The 13069-nt window shown below is 51.0% G+C and overlaps 1 protein-coding gene across 3 annotated transcripts in view; it reads right to left on the bottom strand.

Moving 5' to 3' along the window:
- TNRC18 (trinucleotide repeat containing 18) overlaps positions 1 to 13069 on the bottom strand; it is an 87084-nt gene that overhangs the window by 6739 nt on the left and 67276 nt on the right. For 2 of the 3 annotated variants that reach the window (XM_077829087.1, XM_077829088.1), the window contains 9 exons: positions 10966 to 11190; positions 7307 to 7749; positions 6116 to 6280; positions 4880 to 5021; positions 3815 to 3932; positions 3244 to 3319; positions 2564 to 2672; positions 1315 to 1431; positions 658 to 822 (listed from right to left, as the gene is read on the bottom strand). In XM_077829087.1, coding sequence (XP_077685213.1) covers positions 658 to 822; positions 1315 to 1431; positions 2564 to 2672; positions 3244 to 3319; positions 3815 to 3932; positions 4880 to 5021; positions 6116 to 6280; positions 7307 to 7749; positions 10966 to 11190 — 1560 coding nt within the window. The remainder of the gene's footprint in view (positions 1 to 657; positions 823 to 1314; positions 1432 to 2563; positions 2673 to 3243; positions 3320 to 3814; positions 3933 to 4879; positions 5022 to 6115; positions 6281 to 7306; positions 7750 to 10965; positions 11191 to 13069) is intronic. The other variant, XM_077829089.1, reaches the window with a different exon arrangement.

Genomic DNA, 13069 nt, shown 5'->3' with positions numbered 1-13069 from the left:
GACACTTCTCCTGCTAGCTGTGGCCTGTGAGCAGTGCTGAGAGGGCAGCCTTAGCCTCTGGAGGCTACAGCAGGCCTCACCTCAGCCACGAGTTGCAGACACAGTGGGAGGCTGCTGGCTTTCCTAGCTCCAGGCAGAGCGCTGCATCCACAGGGAGCTCCTTTCCCTCCTCTGCAAGCTCAGCCATTGCAGCTGTTCCACCTCCCTACAGATGCAGCTAGGAAAGGGAGCAGCCTCCCAATGTGTCTGCAACTCCTGGCGGAGGCTCATGCCCACAGATGCCCCGCTGAGAAAACGGAGCGGAGTTTCCAAATCTTGTTTACAGCACTGAATTCAATAACCCCAGCCGCTAAATAACTAGCTCTCTAACCCAACCAAATCCCACAAACAAACGCCTGCAAGACGGTGAGAAACTCAGCAGCTGCTCAATACTTTTCCTGAGCGTTGGATTACAGTGCTGGATGGAAGCCGTCTTCTAGGGAAGGATGAAGATTCGGAAGTTTAGCAGCAAAGGCCAGATGCAGACCTGCACTGGTGTTGCAGCACCACCTAGGCAAAGGGACGCTGCTCTAGGAAAAGGAATGCTACATTACCGGATGAAACCGTTGACACAAGGACTCACCGAATTGCACGTTAAAATAGGGTGAATCAACATACCAGCTTTCAGCTTGACGCTTGGCTTTCTCCCACGACCTTTGCCCTTGGCCACTGGCTCCTCTGACCCTAGTGCACCACTCTCTTTTCCTTCCCCAGCATCCTTGCTGGACTTCCGGCTGCGGCGCTTGGTACTGGGTACCAAGAGGGCGGGGGAGGGCTCCGCACCTGTAACATCGAGTCACACAGATGAGGAATCCTGGTGTATGGCTGCCCACTAATAGAACCCAACAGAACCACACCATGCCAAACCTGCAAGTCTGAATTTTCAGCAGCAGCCATTACACAGGAGCTGGTTGCTGTCCCCAGATTTTCGCTGGCACCACACAATGCCTATGAGGGATGCACATTAAGTGCTACTGGGAAACTGACACCTACTAACGCAGAGCAGACATGGATTCACCCCAACACTCCCAGATGGGTTCTCCTCCCAACACCCCAGCCCTAGAAAACTCAGTCCTGATCCGCATAGCTTAGGACACAATCCTGGAACAAAAACAGTTGTGAATTATCCCTGGAATCTTACGGGATAGTTCCCTAACATGGGAAGTCTCCCTTTTGAGCAGGTTTAAAAGGAGGCTTCTAGTGTCTCATGGGCAAAAAGACCAGGGCTCTGGAGGAAACCTCACACAAGAACCCAATTCAGGAGTCCAGACTTACACTGGATCTTGTAGTCAGGTGGTAGAAGCCGAATATGAGACAAGGGGATCCGGCCAGTGTCCCCATCATCAAATTCCACCGTTATCAGATCCCCATCCTCCTCCAGATCAAGGGCCCCTGTGGTTTGAGGGGAAAGAGATTATAAAGAGAGGACTGGGAACACACACAGCTGGAGCAGTAGAGTAGAAATGGGCCAGACCCTGGCACTTGGAAGTTATGACTGTTGGCGGCAGGGCCAGTTTCAGAACCTACTATTAAGCCAGACCTATTTGGGGCGAACAGCCTGTGATGCAATTACACGCCCCGCCCTCAAGCGCAAAACTGCCCTTTCAACAGAATCATCCCAATAGTTTAACCACATGACTCCACCCCACAATTCCATTCCATCTCTTCTCACGCCTATTCACTCTTCATTTGCACTGATGTCCCTTCGTTAGGAGGCCTGTCCAATAGCCTCAGATCCATCTCTGACTGGATTTTATAACTGCCCTCGGCTACCATAGGCAGCCACTTATTCATCTTCCCTCCCAGATAAGGAATCGCTGTTTCATCCCTCTCTGCTGGTATCAGTCTCCCCAGTCTGTTAGTCATGTGCAATGCCCTCTGATGCTCTCTTCAGCTCGTGCATCTTGCACTCCAAGGGCCACATCCCAACTGGAATCTTTTTCAAAGCTTATGGCCACTTTCCAGGCCAGTCAACATTAAACCCCGTGACCAGGGCACTGTGGGGAAGCAGGAAGTGCTTTGCAGTCAGCTCACAGCCCTTCCTACTGCTCTCTTTCCAGGCACTTTTTACAGCTATGATTTCCAAAGAGGCTGAATGGAGTCAGGCACTCAGAGTACAATTTTCAAAAGCACCTATGTGACTTAGGCACCTACGCCCCATTGAAAGTCAGCTGGACTTAGGCTCCTATCTCACTTATGGGCTTTTGAAATTGTTTATCCCCCCTCTCCCAGACTTCTGTTGAATTTCAATGGTACTTAAGCACCTAATTCCCTTAGGCCTCTGCAAAAATCCCAGCATAAGTGAACAGTAATATTGGCCCGCAAGGCAGCTTGTGATGATTACATACCACAATGGGGCTCTTTGCAGAGTCAGACACTACTCCAAGTAAGGAATCTGGCCTGGCAGGGCTATCACTACAGGCTTTGGGGCTGCACTGTACTATTCCACTGATTCTCCTGAAGTTTTGTGCTAAGACACCCCTGGTTTGTGAGTGTAAGAGAGACAGCCATGATATGCTCTTACCTCTCACCACAGTCCCTGGGTAGAGGCAGCGGTACTGCTGACTCCAGTAGGCGGCAATTCTTGTTCCTTCAGGCAGGAATCTCACGGAGGGCGGCTTCACATCAATAATCTGTTTGGGGTGGGACAGTGACTTACTAACCCGCCTGAGGCCTCCATGATCTTCTGTCCTCCACACTAGTGTTTCAGGAGACTGGCTGTCAACAGACACTGCCGAGACCTCCCCAGGGAGGACTTCAGACTGAGCCAGGCCCAGCTGGACTTCCTCCTCCCCCAGGATTCAAAGGTGCCTCTGCTGAAGGCTGCAGAACAGGAGAGGGGTGACCTCTGTAGGAAAGGGTCACATTCCTCCCCGTGATACAATGCAGTACGGCACCGAAGACTCAAAGTCCTACAGTCCCTGGCAGGACAGGGTTAAGCCCTTGGCCCTGGTGTGTGTTCGCCCAATGCCAGTGATGGGAAGCTGAATCCACAATGCCAGGAAGGGAATTACATTTGCCGACGCATGCAAAGCAATCTGTCTGACACCTGCTTCATGTTGATGGGGCACCCGGGGCAGGATTTGGGGGCACCACTGCAACCCACAACTACCCACGGGACAAGGAGGGATTTTCCTTTTGCCTCCCCCATCCCTGATACGAAAGTCACGTTGCACGTGTGGAGAGTAAAATGGCCCAACTTACTGCTTCCTGCAGAAGCTGCTCCAGACAGTAGATATGGGGACGATTTCCCCTCTCCCCTTCCACCACGACTCGGTATCTGAAAACACAAGACCCCACGGCATCACAAGGTATCAAAGCTCAACAAGAAGGACCCACTGTGCCCCAATAACCCTTCTCTGGGCTTAGTTCCTTCCCCAAATCCTACCTTCTCCAAGCCCTATCATCTTCCACCTCAAAAACCGCAGTTTAGCCAAGGCTGTTTAATGGGAGGCTTCATTCTTCCAGCTGAGGAATTCACTCGTAAACTAGGGTAGCTCATTATGGTAAATTCCTCCTCCCAGCCAAACACAGCTACTGCCCCCAGCTTTGCAGCTCTCAAGAAACATCTGCATCTCACCAGTATCCAGCTGTGCTGGGTCACAGACCAGGTCCCAGAAAGCACTGAGCAGACCCCGCTGGGTCTCTGGTGGAGCTGTGCACGAAGGACAGGGCAGCAATACTGTGCGTACATACACCCCCTGGAAGCCCCCAAAGCATGTGCTACCCCCCGCCATAGCAGGGCTCATCAGGGAGAGGCTGCCATTTTACTCACATGTCAGGTGAGTGCACGGTCTTCACGTGTCCGGCATAGAGCAGCTTGTCATCCATGGGAATGAGGACACGCAGCCCGTCCTTCAGTTCATCTTTGTCAATGATACAGGAGCGGGGGGCTGGAGGACCATGGAGTCAGACAGGGAGTTAGCGGCTCCATTCAACACAACAGAAAGGGGCAGATCCCACGAGATGAGGGTCCATTAAGAACCAGGATAGGCCACTGCACAGCTTTCAACAAGACCCGCCACTCCCACTGGCCTCAGTTAGACTGTCAGCTGTTTGGGGCAAGGGCGGTCTTTCTTTGTACAGCTCCAAGCGCAATGGGCCCCTATTCTCAGCGGGCCCCTAGGCACTTTGGTAATACAGTAATAACACCAATAGGCCAGCCAAAACCCAGCACCTCATAGAGATTGGTCTTTACCTAGAAACCCGTAGGGGTGCTTTAAAGGAATAAGTGGGCAGCTCTTTATTGGCAGTGACCCTTGTGAGGCTCATGGATCCTAAGTCGGGGCTAACACACGGAACAAAACCAGCCATCCCTGGGCTCTAGTCAGGTGAAGGCAGATAACCCAAGAGAGGGGTTTGCATTATCATCATCTCATTCCCAGGTGAACGCAGAGCAGAGACCCTGCCTGAGTCTCCAAGCAGCCCTGCTATTGGGCCGGCTTTGCAGCTGCACGGACTGAGGCACAAGGAAGATCAAGGGACTTGCTGGTGGTCAAAATACTAGTCAGTGGTTCAAACGGGGATTAGAACTCAGCGCCCTCCTGGGACCCAGTCCTTTTCTCCAGCTGCTTGTAAGCACAGCCCGCCGCAGTGACTGACGGAGCGCTCCTGCGACTGCTGGGCAAGGCAGGTCCGGCCTGTGGGGGACTCGGGGCGCACCGAATGAGAGCTGTGTTCCTCATCAGAGTGGAGCAGCATCCCCTGTATAACACTGGGCAGGCTGCTCTTTATCCAGCTTGGAAAAGCTCATCCAACTCTCCCATCCATTGCTGCCAAAACACCAGGAGCATTTAGAAAAGCTTCCCCACCCCCGACAGCTACAGCCTCCGGCTCTCACCTGGGGTAGGCGCCCGCTCTACAAGCATGCTCAGGGGGAGATTCTCGTCCTCAGAGAAGCTACTGTCTTGATTGGGCTCAAAGTCCTCTTCGGCTGCCATGCTTTCCATCAGCTTGCTAACTGCACCGCCCTTCCCTCGGTTCTGGAGAGGGAAACAAAAGAGCCCATCAGAAACCTCGGCCACATCTGGTATCGAGCCTCAGGGCTTAGGAGCCGTTTTTAAAACCCTCCTTCCCCAGCTCTGCAGTTTCCTTTCTAAGTGACCCCCATTAAACAGGGAAGGTTCCATGTCAGGAGGCCAAAATGCAACATCCCTGCACCAGCCCCGACTCTACACCAGCCATTCTCCCTCCCGGGGTAAGTAACCTGGCCATCCAGGACATAATGCAATTAGGATGCAGACTGCCTCAGTGTGAACCACTGCAGTCAGCAGGCCCGGCCAATGCCGTACCCAAAGTGACAGTTGCCTTTTGGTAGCTCACGGAGTTCCTTGCTTTGTTTATTTGCTGTGTTTATCCCCCACTTCTGTCGTCAGCTGAATGAGGGCTCCGAGAGCCCTTTCATACATTCTAGCTGCATTTCTTGACCTGCCTGGACATTAAAAGAAATGGTGATGTGCCAGGTCTGTCAGAATAGAACCAGACAGCCGTCGGACTGGCCTGCGATACTTGTGATGAGAAACGGAAAGCATGGTGTTTTGGCTGCTGTGGCAGAGTCTGACAGTGTCTCTTATAACCTGGAACTGGTGAGGAGGGACTCCAAGGTGGCAGTTCAGTCACCCCTCCCATTCAAGGAGTCTTGAACTCCTGCCCACTGGTCCAGCAACACCCCTCAATGGTGCCCTAACAGGGCCACGTTCTTCTGGGGTACAAGTGGAATTTGATTGGCAAGTCCTGAGCTCCCTGAACTGTCACCTGGATGTACCTTCCCTCAGGCCCTAGAAGAGTCAATAGATGGTGACTAGTCTTCTACATTCATCTGAGACTTTAGGCTTCCTGACAAGAGGAGAACTTAAAAGAAATAAAGTCTGTCTTGCCCGTAGGGGTGTTTCTGTACAACCCTTCCTACCCCAGTCTCATTAGCGAGAACACTTTATAGTGCTACCAATGTCCCAGCTTCCAAAAGGATGTGTCTGTCTGTCTGTCTTCCCCCCTCACAATGTGATATGGCAGGAAGGAAGCAAAGACCCAGCTGTCTTGCTACAACCTGACTTCAATCTGTGGAGTCAACCCTCACCTCTTTCTTCACCTCCTTTGCTTTCACCTTGGCTTTACTCTTCTTGTTGGAGCTCAGGGAGTTGGCCAGGCTGACCCGGGCATCAGAGGGGGAGCTGGAGATGCCAGGGGGAGACATGGTAGAGGAGGAGGAGCAGCAAGGGGCCTCTTTACCCTTCTTCCTCTGCTAAAAGCAAATACAAAAACAACCCCCACCCATAAAAAGGTTTGATCAGTAACGCTCACTAGGCAGTTACAGAGGAAAGATGGAGCAAAGGGGAGCGCAGCAGTTAGTATTCAAACAGAGCTACGAGGAAAGACTCCAGCCACGATGGGGCAGAGCCCAAGCGGACAGCTTGCCAGACTCTTGCACTGTATCGAGGCTCTCACTGCCTCTCTGGCACTCTGGGTTCAGCATCCACATTCCAGAGAGAGCTTTTCATTATCCCAGCCAGCACCTCCCGCTGACCAATTCTTCCTCCAGAACTGCTGGAAAAGAACCCTAGCTGATGTCAAGTCACAACTTGTCTAATTCTTCCCATAATCCAATCTCCCCAGTAACTGGTGAATGGGCCAAATTGGAGCCCAAGGAACCTAATGCTTCAGCAAACTGGTTAGCACGTGATTGGGAAGGGATCACTACTATTCCCAGAGAACGTGAGGATCTAGGATGTCACTGTGCTAAAGGCAAAGCGCCTCAAAGGCCACGTGATGGGCGAGGGAAGCAGAGGGGACCAGACCGGGGGAGATTTGGGGGTGAGACAGGAGTTTTCCCTCTGACTGCAGTACAGGGTTTCCATGGTGGAGACAAAGCGAATTTTCCAGTTCCCAGTCTTACAATGGGACAGAGAAAGGATTGCATGGCTAGCCTGGGGGTTACTTCCTTCCCCACTGAAGTCAACAAGAGTTTTACCACCACTTCAGCAGGGACAGGACCTCCCCCAGAATCCCTAAACCAAGGTCCGGTATAGTCAGGCAAGAGCAGCTAGCCTGCTGCAGCATTAAACTGGGCAGTAGTGGATAAAGGAAGCTCCTTGATGGGCGGTGGGGAGGGTGTTTCCATGCAGCAGCAACCAGCTGCTGAGATGAGACGGCCCCTAAACTCACCTCTTTCCAAGTGCCTGGATCAACAGGATTAACCTCCCAGCCCCACTCCTCTGCAAGTCAGTCATGCCCCCGGCTCTATGCCCCACCCCAGCAAAGCAGCTCCTACCTTGCTCAGCTCTTTCCTTTCCTTCCCTTTGCTCCCCTCCTTTTTGGGACTCAGCGGCGCCCCCTTCCCGCAGCGGCTGGGCTTGGAAACAGGGGTGGAGCTCGTAGGCGTGCTGGGCATCGGCACGGACGAGGAAGTGCTGGCGTCGTGGAGGAAGATGCGCTCGCTCCGGCGCCTGTTCCACAGGTCGTCGTCACTCGCCTCCAGCCCGAACTCGAAGCTCAGGTCCTTGGTGGGCTTGAATTTTTTCAGCTTCCGGCCTTTCTCTGCCCCCATTTTGGCTTTGTCAGCACTCCCGGGGCTGGGGTCCATGTTGCTGGGTGCCTGGACAGGGGTGGCGCTGCCTTGTTCCATCAGCCCCTTTTTCCCACGCAGCAGCCCAGGGGGAGATTTCTTCCGGATCTTTATCTCACTCTCCGAGTCGGTGTATTCAAACTCCGTTCCTAAACACAAGGGGGTAGAACCATCAACGCACCACTTCAGTAAGGGTGGGCTGTGTCTGACCCAGCATCCTCTGGCTTTGATGCCAGACTTTACACTTGCTCCGCAGAGCATGGCTAAAAACCCCCAAGAAAATCCACCCTAGTTCATTGCATGGAGCCACACCAGGAAATAGAAGTGAACTCCCAAGAGGGGGTAGGGGGGCAAGAGGAGATCTCTCCTTCTCCAGTCGTTTTTCCTCCTGAGAACACTGTGAGCAGCGAAGAGTAAGGAACAACCCCCACCGCGCCCACCAATGCAGCATCGCTCAGAATTAATGACCATTCCCATCACTTCCCCCTTCCTTACCTCCCAAGAGCCACATCAATCCACGTTTCCCGGCCTGCTGCCTGTGGGGTATGCCTCACCACCCCCTAACTTCTCCTCTCAGTCACAGAAAAGCCTGCACTCATTTTAACAAGTTACAGACAGGGCTCAGTATGAAAGCATTTGGTGGCTGACAGAAAACAGAAACTCCTCCGGCGGGGCAAAGGCTGACTCCCTTAATGGCCGGGCTCCTCACACAGATCCACTTGGCTATGTTGGGTTAGGATGAAATGTTTTATTAATTAAAAACCCCCAGCTTCAAGTGATGTTTTCTGATTGGCCAGTGAGAGCAGAGGGGTCCTTTTATTGGCTCGAGTAGTCACTGTAAAATTCGGAAGAGGTAAATGATCTCTTGCACTTAGCAAATGGAAATCCCCTCCCACTGTCCTCTTCCCTGTACCACAGCAGAGACCTGAGACACGATCTGGCTGGGGTCCTTTCTGGCCCCCATTATGGCAGTATCCGAGCACCTCACAATCTTTGAGGCATTCATCCTCCTGTGACATAAGGCAGTGCTATTACCCACACTGTACAGATGGGGAACTGAGGCATGGAGACATTATGGTGACTGGCTCAGGGTCACACAGGAAGGCTGTGGCAGAGCAGGGAATTGACCCCAGGTTTCCAGAGTCCTGAGATAACATCCTAACCTTGAGACTACCGTTCCTCCCCATCCTGACACGAACAGTTCACCCCTACCTCTAGTTCCCAGTGAAGTGTCGTCAGTTCCCCCAGTTCTCCTTCTCTGACAAACACACAAACAATGAATGAAGATGCTCCAAGGCATGAAATTGGGATCAAAGTTACCCCATGTTTGCGTGAGTCACTCTCTTTAGCCTTCATTAGCTAAAAAACAATTTTTTGCCTCCTCCTCTCCCTCAATGAGACATTCCAAACATGCTTAGGAAGAGTGCAAGGCAAAGTCAGTCAAAGCAGGCACTGGGTGAAACGAAGGATCCATTCATAGTTATGATATTAACCCTCCTTTTTATTAATACAAATTAGACAAGTTCTAGACGTTTGGGGTTTTAAGAGGGACAGGTTACGAGAACCAGTTGTGATAAATTCTTCAAGGAGGCTACTGGAACAAGCTGGCAAAAGCCTAATATAGCATGGAAATGGTGCTAAAATAAGCGGGGCTCCCAGGGAAGACATCATTTTCCATTCTGAAGCATGCCATAAATTCCATTATCAATTTAATAAATATTAATAAAAGAGTTTATAAATGGAACCTTTATAGAGCTGGCAGCCTGAGAAAGATGTCACCCTGGGGTACCTTTAGCATGGGGAGGAAAAGATGAACGCGGAAGACAGAGACTGCAGCAGACAGACATAGGGACAGAGAGACACATGTCCAGCAATCTGAGCGCACGACTGCATAAGGAACTCCCGAGTTCCAGTCTGATAACGACACCCTCTATGGCTTTGGACAAATCACATAACTTCTCTGTCTCAGTTTCCTCATCTATAAAATGGCCTTGTTTCATTTTTTTTCTTTTTAGTTTTTTTTCCCCCTCCTTCTCGTTTTGTGGCTCTCCCCCCCCTACACTCCACAACAGGAAAGTGACAGGAGAGAGCTCAGGGAGACAGGCTCTCCAGGCAATACATGTTCTCGTGGCTGAGCTGAGCACCGGGAAAGCAGAAGAGGAGAGAGCTTTTGGCTAGTGGGACACAGCCCTATTATTCGTGAGCTGCTCCCATGTTGACTGCATTCAGAGCTTCCCTGGAAACAGGGAGGAGGTGAACTGGGGCTCAGAACTTTTCCTTGTTCCAACTTCCCCTCTGTCCCGCACCAGTCTTGCACACTCTCTGTGCCCTGAAGGACCCACTATCCAGGCAGCGAAACACTGCTTCAAAGCCTAAAAGGTCTGCTGCCACCATGGGGCTTCCTTCATTTGCCTTTGCTGCTTGCCCAGGGAGGTGGCACTTTGGGCTCAAAAGTTAGTGGGGTAGCATGTGTGCATCTGAATGGGGCAGCCCTGCATTGCGATCCCACAGTCACGCCAGGGGCCAGCTCTCTGCAGACCTGCTCTCCGCAGCCCATGGAAGTCAAGAGGAGCCTTTCCATTGACTTCAGTAGACTGTGGATCAGGTGTAGACTGCAGCACACAGCAGAGGTAACATGGCCTGTCCAGCAGGCACAAACTCAGCTCCTTGCCACACGCACTCTGCAGGAAACCTCACCGACCCATCCTTAATTACAGCCACACAGGCTTCCCCTCCTCTGCCCCCTTGCACTGTCACACAAAGGGGCAAGTGGCTGTCAGAATGTAGCACCATTTCACTCGTGTGTTCCGCACAGAGTTGTGGGGGGAGGAAAGAGGATGACAATCCAACACATCCTGGGGCCCCAACAAAGGGAAGCCAGGCAGTGTCAGTTTAGAAGCCCCAAAGAAAGCCACTGATGTGGGCAACCAGCAGCAAACAACTAGATGCACTTTGCCAGGCAACGTGAGGCGTACTCTTGACCACAGTGGGTTGCTATCCCTCTGTGCTGGTGCCTCCCCTGCAGAGCCATGACTTCTGGGCACACTAGCCCAGCATCCACCACCAGATGGACAGGAGCCCACCGCCAAGCTCTCCAGGGGCAGTGGTCCTGTAAGAGAACCCCAGTATCATGGGTGCTTCAGTATGGGCCTAAAATAGGGGGAGAGAGGCAGGGGTGGGGAGTTGGGGGAGGGGGTCTGCTCCCTCTCTTTAGAAGCCATCACTGAATGAAAACCTTGAGCCAATATTTCCACCCATGCTTCTCAGCCAACAGGTCCTCCCACACCTTCAGCATAGGTGGGACCCTCCATTCCCATGAGTTCTCTTCATCTTGTACCCAACAGCCCCCTCCCCATGGGACTTACCCATCAGACTCTGCCGCTCTTCTTTCTTCTTAGCTTTTTGCTTGGCCTCCAGCTGGATGATGGAAAGAGGAGGGGGGACAATGGGGCTCGGCATAGCACTAGCAGCAAACCTCGCTAGCAGTCCCAAACCGCTCTCATCCAGAGCTGGGGACGAAAGCCTGTCGTTGCTGTCCATCCCATAGTCCTCTGCTTCCTCCTCCTCTTCTTCTTCCTCAGAGCTAGAATCTAGCACGCAGAAAAAAGGAAGCCCATTACAAATCTAATCAGGTTTCCACTGTCCATCCTTCAGCCCTGGTGCATCAGGTTGCAGCTTCCCAGCAAACAGAGCACCAGGATTTCTATCACTGAAAGCCTGCGGCGTCCTCTCTTACACTGCAGAGCCACCCAAACTGAGCTAAACACCTTATGCCAAGGAATACAAGAAAGTGCTTGTAGTCACAGAGTGTACAACTCCTCACCTACTAAGACTTGCCTGGTAATACCAGCCTTGTTCAAACAGATGCACATGGTAGCGTGCGGTCAAAAAAAACCAAAAAACCAAACAAAAAAAACCCCTCAACTGAACCCATATGGGGCAAAAGCGGGAAAGAGAGACTTAGGCGAAGATTTTCAGATTTTATTACTACATTTTGCCTTTCCCTCTTCATAACAAAATCCTTTGCTTTATGACTGCACTGGAATGGCTCTGTAACAGCAACAGAGCTCTCCTTCACTGAAGGGAAATACAAGAAATCAGCACGTGCCCTGGAAGGGAGGGAAGAGACACACAGAGCAAGACAGAGACAAAGACAGAGATGGCAAGACGGAGGCAGGGATGGGAGTGGGGGTATTAAGAGCAATGAAATTTGAATGCTTAAGACAAATAACTGTGGATGGAGAGAGGCATAAGGGAAGAGAATGGCAGTTACTAAGAGGAAATATTTTCAGCAGATTGCTTTGCAGATGGGGGCATGAGAAGTGTTCCACTAACACGCTGCATAAAACTTTCAACATACGCCCCTTCAGGCCCAGCCCAGTAATGCAGAATCAGCTGCAGGCGGGCATGAGTCCAGCTTTAACAGGACAAATCTTTATGCAAACAGACCACCTGGGCTGATACAAATGGAGGGCATTTTGCTTTGATCCTCTACTCGATGGGGTGTGTTTTGGGGGGGAGTTAGGGGAGGATTGCACACTCAGAAGCATGCACCACTCTCTTCCCTGTAGCACATACTTGCTAGTCAGTCTGTAAAGTAGCTTGAGGGCGATTAGTTACTGAATGTGTGATCCAGTAGGTACTGATTAGAAAGGAATCTCTCTGTATAGTTAATTGTAACAAAATGGATCTGGCAAACCTATTTAAGAGCCCTAGTTTAAAAGGAGAAATGAACTGGAATCCTCAAGAATGCCCAATTTCCTTCCGTAGTAGGAATGTTATTTGCACCATTAATGTCTATAGGCTAAGGTCTTTGCATTCTGAAAGACTACCAACCTAGAAATCAAACCACGATCCCCTTTCAAAGGTGAACTGGAAAACATCTTTCCTTCCACTTGTGCCCTTTATGATATAAACAAAAATGGTCTCAATGTTACCCCCTCCTCCCTCCCACCCCCAAAAAACCCAAAAGGTTATTGTTTCCACTCTTGACTTGCTTTATAATCTTAGAAACAACAGGAATCCAGAAAAGTTTTGCCTTCCCTGTTTTTACTGGAGTTCTGTCACTCACCAGTTGAATGTGCCAGTTGAATTTTTCACAGAGAGAGCATGTGTCAGGAGTTAGGGTTAAATGGCTACTAACAAACCAAAGAATTTTAGATCACTAAAAATTCCTTCCCCCTTTCAGTTGCTCAGTCTGGTTTCTTGTGGTATCAAAATCCCACTAGTTCTACATTCCTCCAGCAAAAACAGGGAAATCCGGACCTGATATTTCTGACATTAACACCATGCGAGGTAAAGACAAAAAGAATTTTGGGGTGAAGGGGGGGTGAAATAAGAACACTTCCTTGTTTTATTTCTTCCTCAGAAACAAGCAGAAAGGGGCACTACTTCTATTCCTCTGCAGTTCAACTTTTAAATTAAAATGCATACAAATCAGTGAGACAAAAGTTACCCGCATAAAGAGAG

This window comes from Eretmochelys imbricata, chromosome 10 (genome assembly GCF_965152235.1).
Source record: "Eretmochelys imbricata isolate rEreImb1 chromosome 10, rEreImb1.hap1, whole genome shotgun sequence".
Lineage (NCBI taxonomy): Eukaryota > Metazoa > Chordata > Testudines > Cheloniidae > Eretmochelys > Eretmochelys imbricata.
The sequence above is the reverse complement of the archived record's forward strand: the minus strand, read 5'-3'. Positions and strand labels throughout refer to the sequence as shown.